Source organism: Siniperca chuatsi, linkage group LG16 (genome assembly GCF_020085105.1).
Source record: "Siniperca chuatsi isolate FFG_IHB_CAS linkage group LG16, ASM2008510v1, whole genome shotgun sequence".
NCBI lineage: Eukaryota > Metazoa > Chordata > Actinopteri > Centrarchiformes > Sinipercidae > Siniperca > Siniperca chuatsi.
This window is the reverse complement of record NC_058057.1, coordinates 27053263-27073862: the sequence shown is the minus strand read 5'-3', so window position 1 is coordinate 27073862 and position 20600 is coordinate 27053263. Positions and strand designations below refer to the sequence as shown.

The 20600-nt window shown below is 40.9% G+C and overlaps 1 protein-coding gene across 1 annotated transcript in view; it reads left to right on the top strand.

The window, feature by feature from the left end:
- The first annotated feature begins 7854 nt into the window (after positions 1-7854).
- The window catches only part of LOC122863555, a 28303-nt gene continuing 15557 nt past the window's right edge, over positions 7855-20600 (top strand). The window contains exons 1-22 of the mRNA XM_044170132.1: positions 7855-7876; positions 8038-8064; positions 10538-10644; positions 10853-10904; positions 11101-11241; positions 11345-11518; positions 12264-12302; positions 12991-13146; positions 13270-13437; positions 13688-13717; positions 13900-13926; positions 14817-14972; positions 15096-15263; positions 15514-15543; positions 15727-15753; positions 16679-16834; positions 16959-17126; positions 17377-17406; positions 17588-17613; positions 18354-18366; positions 18509-18664; positions 20316-20471. Coding sequence (XP_044026067.1) covers positions 7870-7876; positions 8038-8064; positions 10538-10644; positions 10853-10904; positions 11101-11241; positions 11345-11518; positions 12264-12302; positions 12991-13146; positions 13270-13437; positions 13688-13717; positions 13900-13926; positions 14817-14972; positions 15096-15263; positions 15514-15543; positions 15727-15753; positions 16679-16834; positions 16959-17126; positions 17377-17406; positions 17588-17613; positions 18354-18366; positions 18509-18664; positions 20316-20471 — 2014 coding nt within the window. The 5' untranslated portion in view covers positions 7855-7869. The remainder of the gene's footprint in view (positions 7877-8037; positions 8065-10537; positions 10645-10852; positions 10905-11100; positions 11242-11344; positions 11519-12263; positions 12303-12990; positions 13147-13269; positions 13438-13687; positions 13718-13899; positions 13927-14816; positions 14973-15095; positions 15264-15513; positions 15544-15726; positions 15754-16678; positions 16835-16958; positions 17127-17376; positions 17407-17587; positions 17614-18353; positions 18367-18508; positions 18665-20315; positions 20472-20600) is intronic.

The window sequence follows — 20600 nt, the reverse complement described above, 5'->3', positions numbered from 1 at the left end:
CCCTTCATCCCTCCCGATGGACCCTCAGTCCATCCTTCCTACATCATCTTGGCTCTCCTCCATTCATAATACATAATAAACTATTCTAAATCCACATCTTTATTGGCATGGCCTTTTGCTAATTTATGTTATACGATGCAAATATGCTCCAAGCTAGATTCCTGGCTGAATGCCTTCAATCTAAATAACTGCTGGTATTAGCTTAAACCATTCTTAAACTGTGTTAGTTGTGCTCACCTTTCTTTTGAAAGAAATTAGTCAAAAGCTGTTTTCTCTGTTTGCATTCTTTCTCTTAACTTTCTTTGTTTTCGTTCTTGGTACCACGATTTTCCTTTCTTGGGGAAAGACATGACCTACAGTGCATGTTGGTGCTCCAGCATCAGCAGCCATGGCTCGTTTAGCCGTGTTTAGAGATGAATCCCAGGGGCGGACTAAACCATTTTGCACCTTTTGTAAAGGGTGAGAGGAGTCTCAGAGATATTCCACAATTTTTGGGGGGATACAAAGTTCAGTCTCTCAACCGATTTATTCCGCCAATTTTAATTGAGTTTTAATTGCAACAAACAAATTTCATTCTAGGCTTTTCGAGGGCCGTCCCCCCATTGGGGCCCTGGGTAGTCAGTCCCAATTTTCCCCCCCACTAAGACGCCCCTGAGGAGGCCTGAGGCATCTCATTATTTGGATATTCAGAAATTCTGTTATTCCCAGTGTGAGGAAAGACATGTGGGTTTAAGCTGTTTTGATTACTTTATTTCTTCGGCAGTAGCATAGGTTCAGATTTTTTGTTTTCTTAAAACCATACTCATATGTAGAAGAAAGATTTACTGGTTCTTCATTTCAGAAGATATTTGTTGTATGCTGTGCTGTGTAGTGGTATGTGGACCCAAAGGCAGATGACCAGGAAGCGGTAAGAGGTGAAGTAGCCGGCTGGCTATCGTGCTTAATGGGGGTGATGTGGTTTACAGGCAAGTACAGGAAGACCAGTAGGCAGCCAGGTAATGAACAGACAAAAGGCAGATAGGTTACCGACTGGCAGTGGTGGAAGCAGGGGAGTGAGTCCAAGGTGGCAAACAGTTCACTAGGGAGCAGGCAAATTACAAAAATCCAGGATCCAGCCAAGGTCCAGGGGAGACAAAGAATCCAATACAAACTCATGGTAAGAATGCTGGGGAACTGGGCACAGGAACCAGGTACCACAAAAGGTGCACCAAACGGTGACACACACAAAGGTCAGGAACATTCAAGGCAGTAATCACACCATGCATAACAACAATGACCTAACACTGAACAAAGACAGAGACACAGACTAAATACCCTAGGGGAGGGTCAGGTGGGAGACTTTGGGCGGACGGCCCATGGGGCTGGACATGTACGGAGCTGAGGACCTCGGGCGGACGGCCTGGGGGCTGGACATGTGCGGAGCTGAGGACCTCGGGTGGATGGCCCAGGGGCTGGACAGGTGCGGAGCTGATCTCCTGAGGTCTGTGATGAAGATTGACATCATCTGGAGGCCTCGCGGAATGGCGGTGGCACAGGAGGAAGGTCGCAGGAGGCCGGCGGCGAAGACGGAGAGTCACAGGAGGCCAGCGGCGAACACTGAGAGCTTCTGGAGATCTGCAACGAACACTGAGACCTTCTGAAGACCGGCGGCAAACACTGAGACCCTCTGGAGACCGGCGGCAAACACTGAGACCCTCTTGAGACCGGCGGCGAAGACCGAGACCTTCTGGAGACCAGCGGCGAAGACTGAGACCTTCTGGAGACCTGCGGCAAAGGCTGAGACCTTCTGGAGGCCGGCGGCGAAGACGGAACCCTTCTGGAGACTGGCAGTGAAGGCGGGACCCCACTGGAGGCCGGTGACGAAAGCGGGACCCCTCTGGAGGCCGGAGAACCAGATCAGGGCCCGCCAACAGGACAGCAGGACAGTAAGCCGGCGATGGAGAGACTGGTAGAGGACCTGGCAGAACCAGTGATGTCCGGGAACCTGGAGCCTGCCACTACGGCAGAAAAAGAGGATACTGCTGCGACCCAGCAGATGGTTCTGCGACGTGCTGCGGTCCAACCGGGGCAGGAGGCGGCTGTGATCCAGCAATGACGAGGGATTGGTGCTGCTGCAATCCAACCGGGGCAAAGGGCGGCTGCAATCTAAACCCCCAAACCACTTTTTTCAGCTGAAAACCAGTGTATATGGGTATTTACTAGTGTTGCTGATGGATTCAGGTATAAATATGCATAGCGGTTGCACTCTCCAGGTTGAAACCCGACTATTGCAATTGAATTTTGCCATTGGCTGAACTGGAGGCAGGTGACGTATACGGTGGCAGCTTTTGTCACCAACCCCCCACTCCCCACCCCCTCCTATTTGAAAAGTTACATATGACACGTTTCACTGCTCTGATTGGATGTAGGTCTGGGCCTGTCCAGTCTGCATGTCCGAGAAAGTTTGTGACCAGGCCGCCATTTTTTCCTGCTTTAAAACGGACCAAACACTGTCCCATTGCTCAGCGCTACATAATGTCACACGTTTCGTTGCTCTGGTTGTAGGTATATCCATTGCGCCCCCTCCCACCACTTCCCATGTTGATACGTTCTAGAGGCATTTTTTTAATTTCCAGAGTAGAGGCACTTCAGCCAAAACTTTGGGGTTTTGTTTAGTTACTCTTTAAAAATGCAGCATTGCATTTGAAGAGACAATGCTAGCAAAAAAAGGACCGTTAGCCAGTATTTAGCCAGTGTTTGACTCATACAGTTGGGCTCCCATTCATTGTTTTGACCTTGGTTTCTCATTCATTATTATCCAACTCTCTCAACAATGCCTAACACACATTTTAAACCATTGCTCCTAGCCAGAATTGGATCACAAACCTTAAACCTACAGGCAAAAATAGCTAGCAACTAAACATCAACTTAGCTGTTAGTTTGCTTTTAGTTTAGTTTCATAGTTTGCATCAACTTTAGCAACTGAACCGAACATGCTAACCAATTTAACATTATTCAACCATTTAAAACAAGTTGGGAAGAAAGCAACTTTTATCTATAAACAAGAACAAGAACTACCTCAGTTACCAGCCAGCAGTGACTAATATTTACATTTGAAGGATAATGTAACTGACATTATTCTGAGTTTCGCCACTTAAAGGTGGGGTATACGATTCAAATCCAATAAATGTCTTTTCGTCAGGTTAGTGGCTGTCCGTTCTGTGTGTGCGCTGAAAAAAACTCTTTTGTTTGTACACAGAGCTGGCTCTGTAAATGGGAAACAAACAAAGTGGCTCGGACCAAGCCACACAACACTATTTCAGCCATCCCAGCCATGATTTGTGTGTCAGGTAACGCTGGCTCTAGGAAACCGTCTCGTCCTCTCTGGCTGTTAGCTTTGCAGCAGCAACTGTAGCGACAGTTTGCTAACCCACAACCTAGCTAACGTTAGTTCCATTACTTGCTGTGTCGTTTGCTCTATATCATGGTACTTGTCATGGTATTGGATTTTTTCAGAATCGCATACCCCACCTTTAAAGTGTAATGTCATCCAACCTGCATGTGCTACCATGTGATGTGACTTGCGGGTGTGTTCACAGCATTTCCATAACATGACCAAGAGCAGCCTTTTCAAAATACTCTCGTCCATAAACTACCATTTGACTGTTAATATCATCCTGAACGTGACTTAGCCCTTTCAGATGGCAATGTTATCCATTTTGGGGAGCTCAGATAAATAGCCTAGTTCATTCTCAGCTAATGGAAAATAGGAGGATGTTGAAATAATTTTTCAGGACAAGATTTTCCAGGACATTGGTCAACTGTTGTCCAGGTTTTCCAGGACACGTGGGTACCAATGTACAGTTTGTCACACTTAAAATATTAGTCAAAGATAACACAAGTAAACACAAAATGCAGTTTTTAAATGAAGGTTGTTATTAAGGGGAAACAAAATCCAAACCTACATTGCCTTGTGTGAAATAGTGATTGTCCCCTAAACCTAATAACTGGTTGGGCCACCCTTAGCAGCAACAACTGAAATCAAGCGTTTGCGATAACTTGCAATGAGTCTTTTACAGCGCTGTGGAGGAATTTTGGCCCACTCATCTTTGCAGAATTGTTGTAATTGAGCCACATTGAAGGGTTTTCAAGCATGAACTGCCTTTTTAAGGTCATGTAACAGCATCTCAATAGGATTCAGGTCAGGACTTTAACTAGGCCACTCCAAAGTCTTCATTTTGTTCTTCTTCAGCCATTTAGAGGTGGATTTGCTGGTGTTTTGGATCATTGTTCCGCTGCAGAACCCAAGTTTGCTTCAGCTTGAGGTCACGAACTGGCTCAGCAGTGGTTTTCTTCTTGGAGCTCTGCCATTTTTGCCCTGCATGGCAGGGCAAAAATGGCCTCTTTCTTATGGTGGAGTCATGAACACTGACCTTAACTGAGGCAAGTGAGGCCTGCAGTTCTTTGGATGTTGTTGTGGGGTCTTGACCTCTTGGATGAGTCGTCGCTGCGCTCTTGAGGTAATTTTGGTCGTTCGGCAACTCCTGGGAAGGTTCATCACTGTTCTATGTTTTCGCCATTTGTGGATATTTGTGGTTTGCTGGAGTCCCAAAGCTTTAGAAATGGCTTTATAACGTTTTCCAGACTGATAGATCTCAATTATTTTCTTTCTCATTTGTTCCTGAATTTCTTTGGATCTCGGCATGATGTCTAGCTTTTGAAGATCTTTTAGTCTACTTCACTTTGTCAGGCAGGTCCTATTTAAGTGATTTCTTGATTGACAACAGGTGTGGCAGTAATCAGGCCTGGGTGTGGCGAGAGAAATTGAACTCAGGTGTGATAAACCACAGTTAAGTTATGTTTTAACGGGTGGGGCAATCACTTTTTCACACAGGGCCATGTAGGTTTGGATTTTCCCTTGATAATAACAACCTAAATTTAAAAACTGCATTTTGTGTTTACTTGTGTTATCTTTGACTAATATTTAAATTTGTTTGATGATCTGAAACATTTAAGTGTGACAAACATGCAAAAAATAAGAAATCAGGAAGGGGGCAAACCCTTTTTCATACCAGTGTAGCACTCACTGAGGAATCTATTGCTTCAATTGACTAAATTCACCATCAACACTGACTGGACTTCCACATAAAAAATGGCAAATTTTCCCTTTAATGATGTGTGTACTGATGTGCATTTGGACGATGATGGTGAAGGAAAAATTAAGGAAGTTCACAGTCAGTGACTACGAATCTTTGAACTGAACAAAATAATCATAAGCAAAGTGATTTGTGATTTCCACCTCTAGCAGGCCTGAAAAGCTATAGGTGGATAAACTAAGTTCCTTTTTAAAATTACTTTGCAGAATAGAACTTCAGACAGTTTTTACAGTAACACCAATCTTTTCATTCTATTCCTGTTTGTTTTATTTGTATTAAACTATAACAGTATTTGTAGATTATGGCTTTGTTTGCCTTATCTACTTTTGTTAATGTTTATTTTTCCTGATATTGGTATCGCTAGCAGTATCATTGTTTAAAATACAAAGCACTCTTATGCTCTTATGACATTTTTTTAAATCAAAAGTTTAATTAATGCATGTTGATCCAAATACTCACTTATGTCTTCATAATTATGTCTCCAGTTAGATGTTGATGCAACAGCCTTCAATTAGAGGTGTGAATGTATGGTGTGGTTGTTGGTCCCTGGGGTACCTTTGTCACAAACACACACATGCATGCACACACACACACACACACACACACACACACACACACACACACAATCTTCCTGTCTGCATCATCTCACCTCTTCAACCTGGGGCCTTATTGTTTTCTAGTAATAACAAAACTAATAGAGCAAAACAAATTCATGGCCACTTAATGATGTGAATAATGACATAATACACCCACAGAGTCCATTTTAATGAGGAACAAGGAACAAACAAGAAATGTGAGAATAGCCCTCCTTATAGTCTAGGGAATACATTCTGTTTAGTCACTGAATATCAAGGCAGACATTTTGTTAGGTGTAAAAATGATGATTCAGTCTGTATGGAATGCTTCCATTTGCATCATGGTGTTAGTCAAATTGATAGTTCCCAGAATGTCAGTGGACCTTGATAGTCCACAGGTTGAACACAGAAAAGTAACCTATAGCTAAAATGATGCCAGCTAGTTACACTCAAAGCACCATCATACTTTACTGACCAGTTGAGGTGGAGGGTCATCTAGCAAAAAAGTTGGCTCAACTTTAGAACCTACGTAGCATCAAGAATGCTTTATCACAAAAAATGATTGATAATTAATATATACTGTAAACATGTGCAATAGTATATTTTCATATAGCATGTGTAACAAGAAGGCCCAGTGTTCTGGGTTATTCTTAATCACTTATAATTGTAAATCCACACCGGATCACATCACAGGTGTTTTCCATCAGCTGTCGAGGGTAAACCATTTGGGTGAATCCAGAAGAGCTAGATGTCTGAAAGTTTTAATCTTTGAGGAACAGGGAAGTTGCCCTCTTTTATGTATCATTTATCTTTTACGTTATATAATATTAACTTCTAGAAGAGACTTGAATATTTAAATACATTTTCTGATCCGCCACCTCATAACCAAGACTGGTTATGTTTAGGAAACTAAAATTGCTTGGTGAAGGGTTGGGGAAAGACTGCCTTCATGGTTCAAAGAAACCCACATGAGTCAAGTTTCCATCTAAATGTTTAAATAACATGCTTCATGTAGGCTACGTCATGATTTATTCACTTCATCCAAGCATAAAAACGTTTAAAGCGAACATTTAAATGTGTATGAAGACAGATGGATGGTTTACACTTCAGGAACCCCTCGCCAACGTTTGCAAATACGAAGTATGTAAGCTATGCATGGAATGAAATAGCCGCATGATCTTACATTTTTCCTTATCATGCTTACAATGCTATGACTAAAAAGCTCTATACTGCAATACAAGAACAATGCTTCTTCTTTATCCAGATGTCTTCTACATGGATCATCAACTGGTGTGAATGCTTTTTTTGCCTGGGACATGCAGCTTTAGCCTCACTCTTTAGTTACTCTTTACGACCCTTTTACAGGGTTCTCAGCTTGAAAGATTCAAAAGTCTGTTGGAGACAGCATTTTTTAAACCAACTCACAGCTAACGTTAGCTTCAGACATCAGAGTCCCTATAAGAATATATAAACCTAGGAGTTATTTGGTTCAGGTAATATCAGTCTTCAGTCCTTTACATAGAAATCAGTCCACAGGCTGTTATAGGCAACCGAGAAAGTCGAGGAAGGTCTCATTTTTTTAAGTTACATTACAGTCTGTTTACACATTGGAATAAAAAATTATTAGTACATGTAAAAAACTCCACACAGAATTAAATTGGCAGCTGTCCAAAGGCTTTTAAAAGTGCCATGCCTCAAACAGTAGCTGTTCCTATCTCAAATGGTTTTGGACCTTAAAGAAAGAGGAACAAGACAAGCAAGAAGAAGATAGAGCAGCATATAATAGGTATGATTATCTTTATTATTATTATTATTATTTATAGTACCATCTATTCTCTTGTGTGCTTGACATCTAATTGAAAAAAGCTACCTGGAAAAATTGCAGTCTAACTTTAGATCACATCATATTACAGAAACAGCCCGGGTCAGAGACAGGAAGATCTGAGGCAAAATAACATGAAATATCCACCCTTGCAATCTACAGTAATGCCAAGTATCAGGTCACTTAACTTGCCAGGCAGGTGTGTGACTCAGACAAAATATTCCAGGAAGTTGACTGATGTCCTTTCTTGCATGTTGATAATTGGTCTGTATGTGGAGACGTACAGTGAAATGATCATTCCCTCCTGACAAGAGGTCTTTTTGGAAGCCAGAAGACAATGAGAGGTAAACAAATACTATTAACATTTTAAAACTTCACTCTTATCTTTCTCTCATTATCATGCTTTCAGTTAAACTGTAGAGGAGTATGCTACAATAGTCTTTACTCATGTAAAATAATATTTAACACTACACCAATTTTACATTGAATGCATTTTACTAAACAGGTGAAAATATCTGGGACCTCACTGAAGGTAAAGAGCAATAAATAGAACATATTGATTTTTATATGTTTTTATAAATACTACAGATGTATGCCCTTTGAGTAGATTTTATAAGAGGGTAAAAAAATTCCCAGGACATTTGCTAACAAACAGTTTTTATTTATGGTTAGAATGTGGAGGTGATCAAATTGTATTATCTTTTAAATGGCCATTGAATGTAGAATATTAAAGGAAAACCCTGGTATCATGTTTGACTTTTTAGGAAGGCCGGTGAAAGAATCCTTTCATGAAAAATACATCATGTAGCCGAGGCAAGTCAAACAAGGACTAGCTTAAAAACGTAAAGCTGACTTCACATTTTGCTTTTCAAACTTAAAGTTTACTCCATTTGCCAACTACATTCAGATTAATCTGTAAATATCTTTTAAATAACTGGAAACAAGAGAACTTTAATTTAACTAGGTTTAGCGGAGTCAAACGTTAAGCAACAATGCACTCATTCCTGGGCCAATTGCCAGACAGGGTATAAATATGTGTAGTAGTAGGCCTTAGTCTTGAAAGTTAACACTTTGTGTGTTTCATTAAAACACAAGAAATTAAAATAGGATATACACAAAATGGGAGAGGACAATAAATAGGGTTAGTCAACAAGTTAAGCTCGTTTAACTAGCCACTTAAGTCTATAATCTTACTCTCTGACTGGGAAACCAACTCCATACAACGTACTGTAGACAAAGATAAGGCAGTGCATTAGTGGCCAGTAACGTGATACATTTCCAGTGTTACTTCACATACCGCAAGCTTTACTGTAGCTGCCAATCTGCTTTGTAGCGATAGGCTTCAGCATTATGTTAACACACACATACAGAGAGAAAGAAAGAAAAATTGGCCCACATACTTTCTTCCTGAGAGTTCGATGATAAGATTGATACCACTCTCTCGGCTGTAGGCTAATGAAGCTGGAGCCAGCAGATAGTTACCTTTGCTTAGCATAAATACTGGGAACAGGGAGAAACCGCTAGCCTGGCTCTGTCCAAAGGTTCAAAAGAATCCACCTACCAGCACCTCTAAGCTCACTAATTATCACCATATACAGTATCTTGTTTATTTAATCCGCACAAGGACTAAACTGTAAAAACAACATGTGGTTTTAGTATTTCTTGAGAGACGTGAGGCAAAGATACTGCGTGAGGTGAAAGGGACATGTTCATGCAGGTGTTTTTAAAAAAGAGGAAAGTTAGTTATTGTAATTTGGCCCGTTCACCAACACAGTCAGCAGTTGCAGGCAGCAGCAGTGGCTGTGACACATAGCTCAGAAATCAGAAGCAGAAATACTTTATTGATCCCCGAGGGGAAACTCTTTCATTACAGCAGCTCACTGTCACGTCAGCGCACACAGGAAGAGAAGCACTGAGCAAATCAAATATAATACACTATAATACAGGTCAGAAAATAAATTAAGTACCAGGTGAGTATAAGTATAAAATAAAATAAGTGTGAAGTACAAAGTGGGTTTACCGGTTGATGATAACAATACGGTATAAAGTAATAGTGCATGAACTGTCAAGTTAAGTGTAGCTTATTAAGATTATAATGAGACGGAGGATATTGCACAACAGTAACAGAGGTATGAATAAATATCAATAAATAGGGAATTTTAAACTGAAGAGTATATTGCACTGGAGTATTAAACAGAATATTGCACAATTATGTCAAGTATTGCAGTGTTGTTAATAATCCAATGTCCAGTTTAGTGACTTCGGGTCATACAGACTGACACTTAGAGGGAGGAGTTAAAGAGTCTGATGGCCACAGGCAGGAATGACTTCCTGTGGCGCTCTGTGGTGCATTGTGGGGGGATGAGTCTTCCGCTGAAGGTGCTCCTTTGTTTGACCAGCACGTCATGGAGCGGGTGGGAGACGCCGTCCAAGATGGCGTGTAGTTTACCCAGCGTCCTCCTCTCTGACACCACCAACAGAGAGTCCAGCTCCACCCCCACAATGCCACCGGCCTTACGGATCAGTTTGTTGAGTCTGTTGGCGTCCGCTACCCTCAGCCTGCTGCCCCAGCATGCAACAGCATACAGGATAGCACTGGCCGCCACAGACTCATAAAACATCCTCAGCATTGTCCGGCAGATGTTGAAGGACCTCAGCCTCCTCAGGAAACAGAGGCGGCTCTGGCCCTTCCTGTAAACAGCTTGAGTGTTCTTAGCCCATGTATACATGGAAAAAGTTGGCAGAAGTTATGAAAATGGCATGATAGCTTGTCCTCAAACTTGACTAACACAAGTTTTCTTATCTGTTATGAGGAAGGTACAAATTTTTTAAATTTTTGGCTTCCTGGTAGCATTTCAAACAGAGCTTGTGTACCAGCACAACCTCACATAACACCTTGTAGTTTCAAGCATTTATGATAACTATCAGTTATCCTACAAGGAATAAATGTATACATTTCTTCTGACTGTAATGAGAAATCATTGTGTTGCTTGCACTCTCTCTAGTCAGGATGGCATTACCAAAGGCAGTGGGATACATGGTTGTTCTTGTGGTAATATGCTACAGTCTGGAGAATCAGGGATACACACAGTCTCCCAATGTATTCTTTGAGGTAAGAATAACACCACTCAAGGTTGTAGTGCTATTCCATGAGATCCTCCAACTGGTGTGATTTGGCTACATCGCTAAACATATGAAATATATTATTGTAGTTAACAATAGTGTAGTTTTGTGTATAATTAGTATTTAGTTACAGTTATTGTTTTGTGTAGACAAACTGTACAAGTGAACTAATCAGATGGAAATTGATTTTTTTCCAGGAATTGATGGGTACAAACGCATCACACATTCATGCCAGAGAGAAAAGAGCGAGTGAGTCACATTTTGATAATATTAACAAAATGTATCAACTGTATCAGTGATACTGTTAACTATTTACATGTCTGTGTGCTCATTAGAGCAAAACATATTGACTGTAGACTACTGAACCTTCTCTTGTCACTGAAGTATGGACTGTCACTTCACCAAGCATACAATATCTGATTATGTCTGTTTCATGTCTTCCCAGCTACCTTAAATTCCTCTGATTATGTACTCCAAGCTGATATAAGTATCTCCGACCTGGAGCGTCTCCGAACGCTGTTGAACACATTCAGTCCTTTGCTCATCAACGGCACTGTTGAAATTACCAGCATTATCGCCACAACAGGTACAAGAATGTAGTTTCATTTTGTTGCTCCACTGTTTGCCAAGGTCTGCCAGTAAACATGTCATTAAACCTTGTTGTTGTGTTGTTCTGCTTCTTCACATAGTGTGTTCATCAAATATGACTGGATACCAGTGCAGATGTGAGCAGAGCTTTGCTTGGTCATATAACAGCTGCATTGACCATGGAGCCTGTGATGCCATCATTGGTGACACATGTGGATGCATTAATGCCCTTCCAGCTGATGGCCAGTTCTGCCAGCTGAACACCAGTGGACCAGGTACTGTAGGCCCAGCACCACCACATGAGACGATTGCTCAGTCAGTACATGTCCTCACACTCCGACGTGTGTATCATCTAAACTACGTGTTTGATTCTGTGTTCATCAGTGAAACATTATTGAGTAGTACATCAGTGGTGGAAAGTAACTAAGTACATTTACTCAAGTACTGTACTTGAGTACACATTTGAGGTGATTGTACTTTACTCCACTACATTTAGTGTGGTTACTTTGTAGATGAAGATTTTTTAAAATAACTAGAATGAACATGTAAAATACAATGCATTGTTATACAGCAACCATTACATTTAACCATCCAACAGTATATAAAATTACTAAAATTACAATCAATAATAATAATCCAATAGTATAATATTGTCTAACACTGACTGAGCCCATTTTTGCTGCATAGTGAGTAGGCCTACTTTTATATCTTAAGTACATATTGCTGTAGCAGAGAATTTGGTGGCATTGCTACTTTTACTTTAGTAAAAGATCTGAGTACTTCTTCCTCCACTGAAGTACATTTCCTGTTCTGCTTCATGTCCTCAAAGCTTTCTCTTGGTATGAGAAAAACTTGCTTTTGTTTTGCATGGATAAAGAAGATAGTAGATTCTTTAGTTGTTGTAGAAAATATTATTAACATATGACATTATATATATTATATATAGACATTTAAAATACAAAAAGTATTATAATACTAAAAGTGCTGCTGATTTTTGTTGCTATTTTTTTATTTTTACAGCGCCACCACCACTTCTACCATCACCTGCGCCACCAAACGGTATGACACATGAGATCACCTGTTGCACAGGGTGTGGGGACTGGCTCCTAAATAATAATTGCGAGCAGCTTGGTGCAGTTGGTGTGACGACGCCCTTTCTTTGGGGCTTAAGGGAGCAGTGTGTAGGATTTAGTGGCATCTAGTGGTGAAATAGCAGATTGCAACCATTTGACCACCTCAACCTCCCCTTCCAAGCACGTTGGAGAAACTACGGTGGCCGTGAAAAACGCAAACGGCCCTATCTAGAGCCAGTGTTTGTCCGTTTTGTCACATTTCCTTTTATCCATTTCATTTGGGGAAACTTTGAAGGGGAGTAAAGAAAACAAACAATATTTCAGTTTCCTTATTATCTAAGAGGCTATTGTTTATTATTGAGGAAGCATTTTATTCTAATTGAAGAGGAGGCATTGTTTTTATGTGGTTGGGAACTGATTCTCAGGCTTGTTCCCGATCAGCTGAAGTCTGGGGAATCCGTGCACGCCGCAGTACAGCTATTTCACTAGTTTGCCTCTAAGCTCATACACCATGTAAAGCTCAAGCCAAAGGGTCAGCTAAAAAGTTTGATAAATAGGCAACACTTAGAGCAACATGAGTCATGATGGCTGCACATAGTGAGAAGTGCTGTGAATGTTGTTGTGTGTGATGGTGACAGACTCTGTCGTGGATTTTCTCCTGCTCTCCTCCACAGACCCGGTGGACTTTGATATAGTCCTTGACTTGCGCATACCAGTCATCAGTGTACCTTCAGATTTCATTAATCGATTCAGGGAAACTCTGAGACGTATCCAGCTCCCCTACACCATCACTCAGTCTTTACAAGTAATAGGCTTAAATTTCACCACAGGTAAGAACTTTTTCTTGCTTATTTGTCTCCTTATGTCATTTGTATGGCTGATTTAATGTTGATTTATCCAGTAGTGTTTGACTTGTATACTATGGCTTGAAGTTTTTCAAATGTCTTTAAAAGCGTGCTATCCAAACTCCACTGGAGGACTGCAGTGTCACTGTGAGGAGAAGTTTGCTTGGTCATGTGACAAGTGCAACAGCTTCGGTGCGTGCAGCAATGCCACCGGCCAAACCTGCGGGTGTATAAATGGACTTCCTTCAGATGGAGAGTTCTGTGAACCAATCACAAGTAAGCATGGCTGTTTTGTAGCTGTTCCAATAAAAGTGGTGCTATTGGCAAAAAGGTAGCAAATTAATATCTGAAGTATCTGCCTGACAGTCCTACATGTGTTGACGTAAACATGGTTTGGGTTGTGTTTTAATTATCTGTTAAACAGAGAGTCACGTCTATTAATGATATTGATTATAATTCAAAGTATTTTGTTTTCCTAAGCAGAAAAACGTGGTGTAATAATTTCATCTCCAATGTTGCTCCACAGATATCATTCAATGTCTAAACACAACTACTGGTATGGAGAAAAACTTGCTTTTGTTTTGCATGGATAAAGAAGAATAGATTCTTTAGTTGTTGTAGAAAATATTATTAACATATGACATTATATATATTATATATAGACATTTAAAATACAAAAAGTATTATAATACTAACAGTGCTGCTGATTTTTGTTGCTATTTTTTTTTATTTTTACAGCGCCGCCATCACCTACGCCACCAAACGGTATGACACATGAAATGTAGAGAATAAAGGTCTGTGTGTGTTTGTGATGATTTGCACTGGCACTGTAAAATCAGGGAAACTGCATAGCTCTTGGAGTATCTGTTGTAGCCACGCTGTAGCAGTCGCCCATTCTGAGGTGTTTGCTGTCATTTCCCTTTTCCCATTTTGTTCTGGCTGAATGTAGAAATTCCTCGGAGTTAACTGGGGGGTTATTCAGATCACCTGTTGCACAGGGTGTGGGGACTGGCTCCCAAATAATAATTGCGAGCAGCTTGGTGCAGTTGGTGTGACGACGCCCTTTCTTTGGGGCTTAAGGGAGCAGTGTGTAGGATTTAGTGGCATCTAGTGGTGAAATAGCAGATTGCAACCATTTGACCACCTCAACCTCCCCTTCCAAGCACGTTGGAGAAACTACGGTGGCCGTGAAAAACGCAAACGGCCCTATCTAGAGCCAGTGTTTGTCCGTTTTGTCACATTTCCTTTTATCCATTTCATTTGGGGAAACTTTGAAGGGGAGTAAAGAAAACAAACAATATTTCAGTTTCCTTATTATCTAAGAGGCTATTGTTTATTATTGAGGAAGCATTTTATTCTAATTGAAGAGGAGGCATTGTTTTTATGTGGTTGGGAACTGATTCTCAGGCTTGTTCCCGATCAGCTGAAGTCTGGGGAATCCGTACCGCCGCAGTACAGCTATTTCACTAGTTTGCCTCTAAGCTCATACACCATGTAAAGCTCAAGCCAAAGGGTCAGCTAAAAAGTTTGATAAATAGGCAACACTTAGAGCAACATGAGTCATGATGGCTGCACATAGTGAGAAGTGCTGTGAATGTTGTTGTGTGTGATGGTGACAGACTCTGTCGTGGATTTTCTCCTGCTCTCCTCCACAGACCCGGTGGACTTTGATATAGTCCTTGACTTGCGCATACCAGTCATCAGTGTACCTTCAGATTTCATTAATCGATTCAGGGAAACTCTGAGACGTATCCAGCTCCCCTACACCATCACTCAGTCTTTACAAGTAATAGGCTTAAATTTCACCACAGGTAAGAACTTTTTCTTGCTTATTTGTCTCCTTATGTCATTTGTATGGCTGATTTAATGTTGATTTATCCAGTAGTGTTTGACTTGTATACTATGGCTTGAAGTTTTTCAAATGTCTTTAAAAGCGTGCTATCCAAACTCCACTGGAGGACTGCAGTGTCACTGTGAGGAGAAGTTTGCTTGGTCATGTGACAAGTGCAACAGCTTCGGTGCGTGCAGCAATGCCACCAGCCAAACCTGCGGGTGTATAAATGGACTTCCTTCAGATGGAGAGTTCTGTGAACCAATCACAAGTAAGCATGGCTGTTTTGTAGCTGTTCCAATAAAAGTGGTGCTATTGGCAAAAAGGTAGCAAATTAAAATCTGAAGTATCTGCCTGACAGTCCTACATGTGTTGACGTAAACATGGTTTGGGTTGTGTTTTAATTATCTGTTAAACAGAGAGTCACGTCTATTAATGATATTGATTATAATTCAAAGTATTTTGTTTTCCTAAGCAGAAAAACGTGGTGTAATAATTTCATCTCCAATGTTGCTCCACAGATATCACTCAATGTCTAAACACAACTACTGGTATGGAGAAAAAACTTGCTTTTGTTTTGCATGGATAAAGAAGAATAGATTCTTTAGTTGTTGTAGAAAATATTATTAACATATGACATTATATATATTATATATAGACATTTAAAATACAAAAAGTATTATAATACTAACAGTGCTGCTGATTTTTGTTGCTATTTTTTTTTATTTTTACAGCGCCGCCATCACCTACGCCACCAAACGGTATGACACATGAAATGTAGAGAATAAAGGTCTGTGTGTGTTTGTGATGATTTGCACTGGCACTGTAAAATCAGGGAAACTGCATAGCTCTTGGAGTATCTGTTGTAGCCACGCTGTAGCAGTCGCCCATTCTGAGGTGTTTGCTGTCATTTCCCTTTTCCCATTTTGTTCTGGCTGAATGTAGAAATTCCTCGGAGTTAACTGGGGGGTTATTCAGATCACCTGTTGCACAGGGTGTGGGGACTGGCTCCCAAATAATAATTGCGAGCAGCTTGGTGCAGTTGGTGTGACGACGCCCTTTCTTTGGGGCTTAAGGGAGCAGTGTGTAGGATTTAGTGGCATCTAGTGGTGAAATAGCAGATTGCAACCATTTGACCACCTCAACCTCCCCTTCCAAGCACGTTGGAGAAACTACGGTGGCCGTGAAAAACATAAACGGCCCTAAAACGCAAAAAGGCCCTATCTAGAGCCAGTGTTTGGTTTATTTTCATGAAATCTCCTTTATACACATTTCCTTTTATCCATTTCATTTGGGGAAACTTTGAAGGGGAGTAAAGAAAACAAACAATATTTCAGTTTCCTTATTATCTAAGAGGCTATTGTTTATTATTGAGGAAGCATTTTATTCTAATTGAAGAGGAGGCATTGTTTTTATGTGGTTGGGAACTGATTCTCAGGCTTGTTCCCGATCAGCTGAAGTCTGGGGAATCCGTACCGCCGCAGTACAGCTATTTCACTAGTTTGCCTCTAAGCTCATACACCATGTAAAGCTCAAGCCAAAGGGTCAGCTAAAAAGTTTGATAAATAGGCAACACTTAGAGCAACATGAGTCATGATGGCTGCACATAGTGAGAAGTGCTGTGAATGTTGTTGTGTGTGATGGTGACAGACTCTGTCGTGGATTTTCTCCTGCTCTCCTCCACAGACCCGGTGGACTTTGATATAGTCCTTGACTTGCGCATACCAGTCATCAGTGTACCTTCAGATTTCATTAATCGATTCAGGGAAACTCTGAGACGTATCCAGCTCCCCTACACCATCACTCAGTCTTTACAAGTAATAGGCTTAAATTTCACCACAGGTAAGAACTTTTTCTTGCTTATTTGTCTCCTTATGTCATTTGTATGGCTGATTTAATGTTGATTTATCCAGTAGTGTTTGACTTGTATACTATGGCTTGAAGTTTTTTCAAATGTCTTTAAAAGCGTGCTATCCAAACTCCACTGGAGGACTGCAGTGTCACTGTGAGGAGAAGTTTGCTTGGTCATGTGACAAGTGCAACAGCTTCGGTGCGTGCAGCAATGCCACCAGCCAAACCTGCGGGTGTATAAATGGACTTCCTTCAGATGGAGAGTTCTGTGAACCAATCACAAGTAAGCATGGCTGTTTTGTAGCTGTTCCAATAAAAGTGGTGCTATTGGCAAAAAGGTAGCAAATTAAAATCTGAAGTATCTGCCTGACAGTCCTACATGTGTTGACGTAAACATGGTTTGGGTTGTGTTTTAATTATCTGTTAAACAGAGAGTCACGTCTATTAATGATATTGATTATAATTCAAAGTATTTTGTTTTCCTAAGCAGAAAAACGTGGTGTAATAATTTCATCTCCAATGTTGCTCCACAGATATCACTCAATGTCTAAACACAACTACTGGTATGGAGAAAAAACTTGCTTTTGTTTTGCATGGATAAAGAAGAATAGATTCTTTAGTTGTTGTAGAAAATATTATTAACATATGACATTATATATATTATATATAGACATTTAAAATACAAAAAGTATTATAATACTAACAGTGCTGCTGATTTTTGTTGCTATTTTTTTATTTTTACAGCGCCGCCATCACCTCGCCACCAAACGGTATGACACATGAAATGTAGAGAATAAAGGTCTGTGTGTGTTTGTGATGATTTGCACTGGCACTGTAAAATCAGGGAAACTGCATAGCTCTTGGAGTATCTGTTGTAGCCACGCTGTAGCAGTCGCCCATTCTGAGGTGTTTGCTGTCATTTCCCTTTTCCCATTTTGTTCTGGCTGAATGTAGAAATTCCTCGGAGTTAACTGGGGGTTATTCAGATCACCTGTTGCACAGGGTGTGGGGACTGGCTCCCAAATAATAATTGCGAGCAGCTTGGTGCAGTTGGTGTGACGCGCCCTTTCTTTGGGGCTTAAGGGAGCAGTGTGTAGGATTTAGTGGCATCTAGTGGTGAAATAGCAGATTGCAACCATTTGACCACCTCAACCTCCCCTTCCAAGCACGTTGGAGAAACTACGGTGGCCGTGAAAAAAACGCAAAAGCGGCCCTATCTAGAGCCAGTGTTTGTCCGTTTTGTCACATTTCCTTTTATCCATTTCATTTGGGGAAACTTTGAAGGGGAGTAAAGAAAACAAACAATATTTCAGTTTCCTTATTATCTAAGAGGCTATTGTTTATTATTGAGGAAGCATTTTATTCTAATTGAAGAGGAGGCATTGTTTTTATGTGGTTGGGAACTGATTCTCAGGCTTGTTCCCGATCAGCTGAAGTCTGGGGAATCCATTACACGCACGCAGTACAGCTATTTCACTAGTTTGCCTCTAAGCTCATACACCATGTAAAGCTCAAGCCAAAGGGTCAGCTAAAAAGTTTGATAAATAGGCAACACTTAGAGCAACATGAGTCATGATGGCTGCACATAGTGAGAAGTGCTGTGAATGTTGTTGTGTGTGATGGTGACAGACTCTGTCGTGGATTTTCTCCTGCTCTCCTCCACAGACCCGGTGGACTTTGATATAGTCCTTGACTTGCGCATACCAGTCATCAGTGTACCTTCAGATTTCATTAATCGATTCAGGGAAACTCTGAGACGTATCCAGCTCCCCTACACCATCACTCAGTCTTTACAAGTAATAGGCTTAAATTTCACCACAGGTAAGAACTTTTTCTTGCTTATTTGTCTCCTTATGTCATTTGTATGGCTGATTTAATGTTGATTTATCCAGTAGTGTTTGACTTGTATACTATGGCTTGAAGTTTTTCAAATGTCTTTAAAAGCGTGCTATCCAAACTCCACTGGAGGACTGCAGTGTCACTGTGAGGAGAAGTTTGCTTGGTCATGTGACAAGTGCAACAGCTTCGGTGCGTGCAGCAATGCCACCAGCCAAACCTGCGGGTGTATAAATGGACTTCCTTCAGATGGAGAGTTCTGTGAACCAATCACAAGTAAGCATGGCTGTTTTGTAGCTGTTCCAATAAAAGTGGTGCTATTGGCAAAAAGGTAGCAAATTAAAATCTGAAGTATCTGCCTGACAGTCCTACATGTGTTGACGTAAACATGGTTTGGGTTGTGTTTAAATTATCTGTTAAACAGAGAGTCACGTCTATTAATGATGTTGATTATAATTCAAAGTATTTTGTTTTCCTAAGCAGAAAAACGTGGTGTAATAATTTCATCTCCAATGTTGCTCCACAGATATCACTCAATGTCTAAACACAACTACTGGTATGGAGAAAAAACTTGCTTTTGTTTTGCATGGATAAAGAAGAATAGATTCTTTAGTTGTTGTAGAAAATATTATTAACATATGACAAAATACAAAAAGTATTATAATACTAACAGTGCTGCTGATTTTTGTTGCTATTTTTTTTTATTTTTACAGCGCCGCCATCACCTACGCCACCAAACGGTATGACACATGAAATGTAGAGAATGAAGGTCTGTGTGTGTTTGTGATGATTTGCACTGGCACTGTAAAATCAGGGAAACTGCATAGCTCTTGGAGTATCTGTTGTAGCCACGCTGTAGCAGTCGCCCATTCTGAGGTGTTTGCTGTCATTTCCCTTTTCCCATTTTGTTCTGGCTGAATGTAGAAATTCCTCGGAGTTAACTGGGGGGTTATTCAGATCACCTGTTGCACAGGGTGTGGGGACTGGCTCCCAAATAATAATTGCGAGCAGCTTGGTGCAGTTGGTGTGACGACGCCCTTTCTTTGGGGCTTAAGGGAGCAGTGTGTAGGATTTAGTGGCATCTAGTGGTGAAATAGCAGATTGCAACCATTTGACCACCTCAACCTCCCCTTCCAAGCACGTTGGAGAAACTACGGTGGCCGTGAAACGCAAACGCCCTAAAACGGCCCTATCTAGAGCCAGTGTTTGTCCGTTTTGTCACATTTCCTTTTATCCATTTCATTTGGGGAAACTTTGAAGGAGTAAAGAAAACAAACAATATTTCAGTTTCCTTATTATCTAAGAGGCTATTGTTTATTATTGAGGAAGCATTTTATTCTAATTGAAGAGGAGGCATTGTTTTTATGTGGTTGGGAACTGATTCTCAGGCTTGTTCCCGATCAGCTGAAGTCTGGGGAATCCGTACCGCCGCAGTACAGCTATTTCACTAGTTTGCCTCTAAGCTCATACACCATGTAAAGCTCAAGCCAAAGGGTCAGCTAAAAAGTTTGATAAATAGGCAACACTTAGAGCAACATGAGTCATGATGGCTGCACATAGTGAGAAGTGCTGTGAATGTTGTTGTGTGTGATGGTGACAGACTCTGTCGTGGATTTTCTCCTGCTCTCCTCCACAGACCCGGTGGACTTTGATATAGTCCTTGACTTGCGCATACCAGTCATCAGTGTACCTTCAGATTTCATTAATCGATTCAGGGAAACTCTGAGACGTATCCAGCTCCCCTACACCATCACTCAGTCTTTACAAGTAATAGGCTTAAATTTCACCACAGGTAAGAACTTTTTCTTGCTTATTTGTCTCCTTATGTCATTTGTATGGCTGATTTAATGTTGATTTATCCAGTAGTGTTTGACTTGTATACTATGGCTTGAAGTTTTTCAAATGTCTTTAAAAGCGTGCT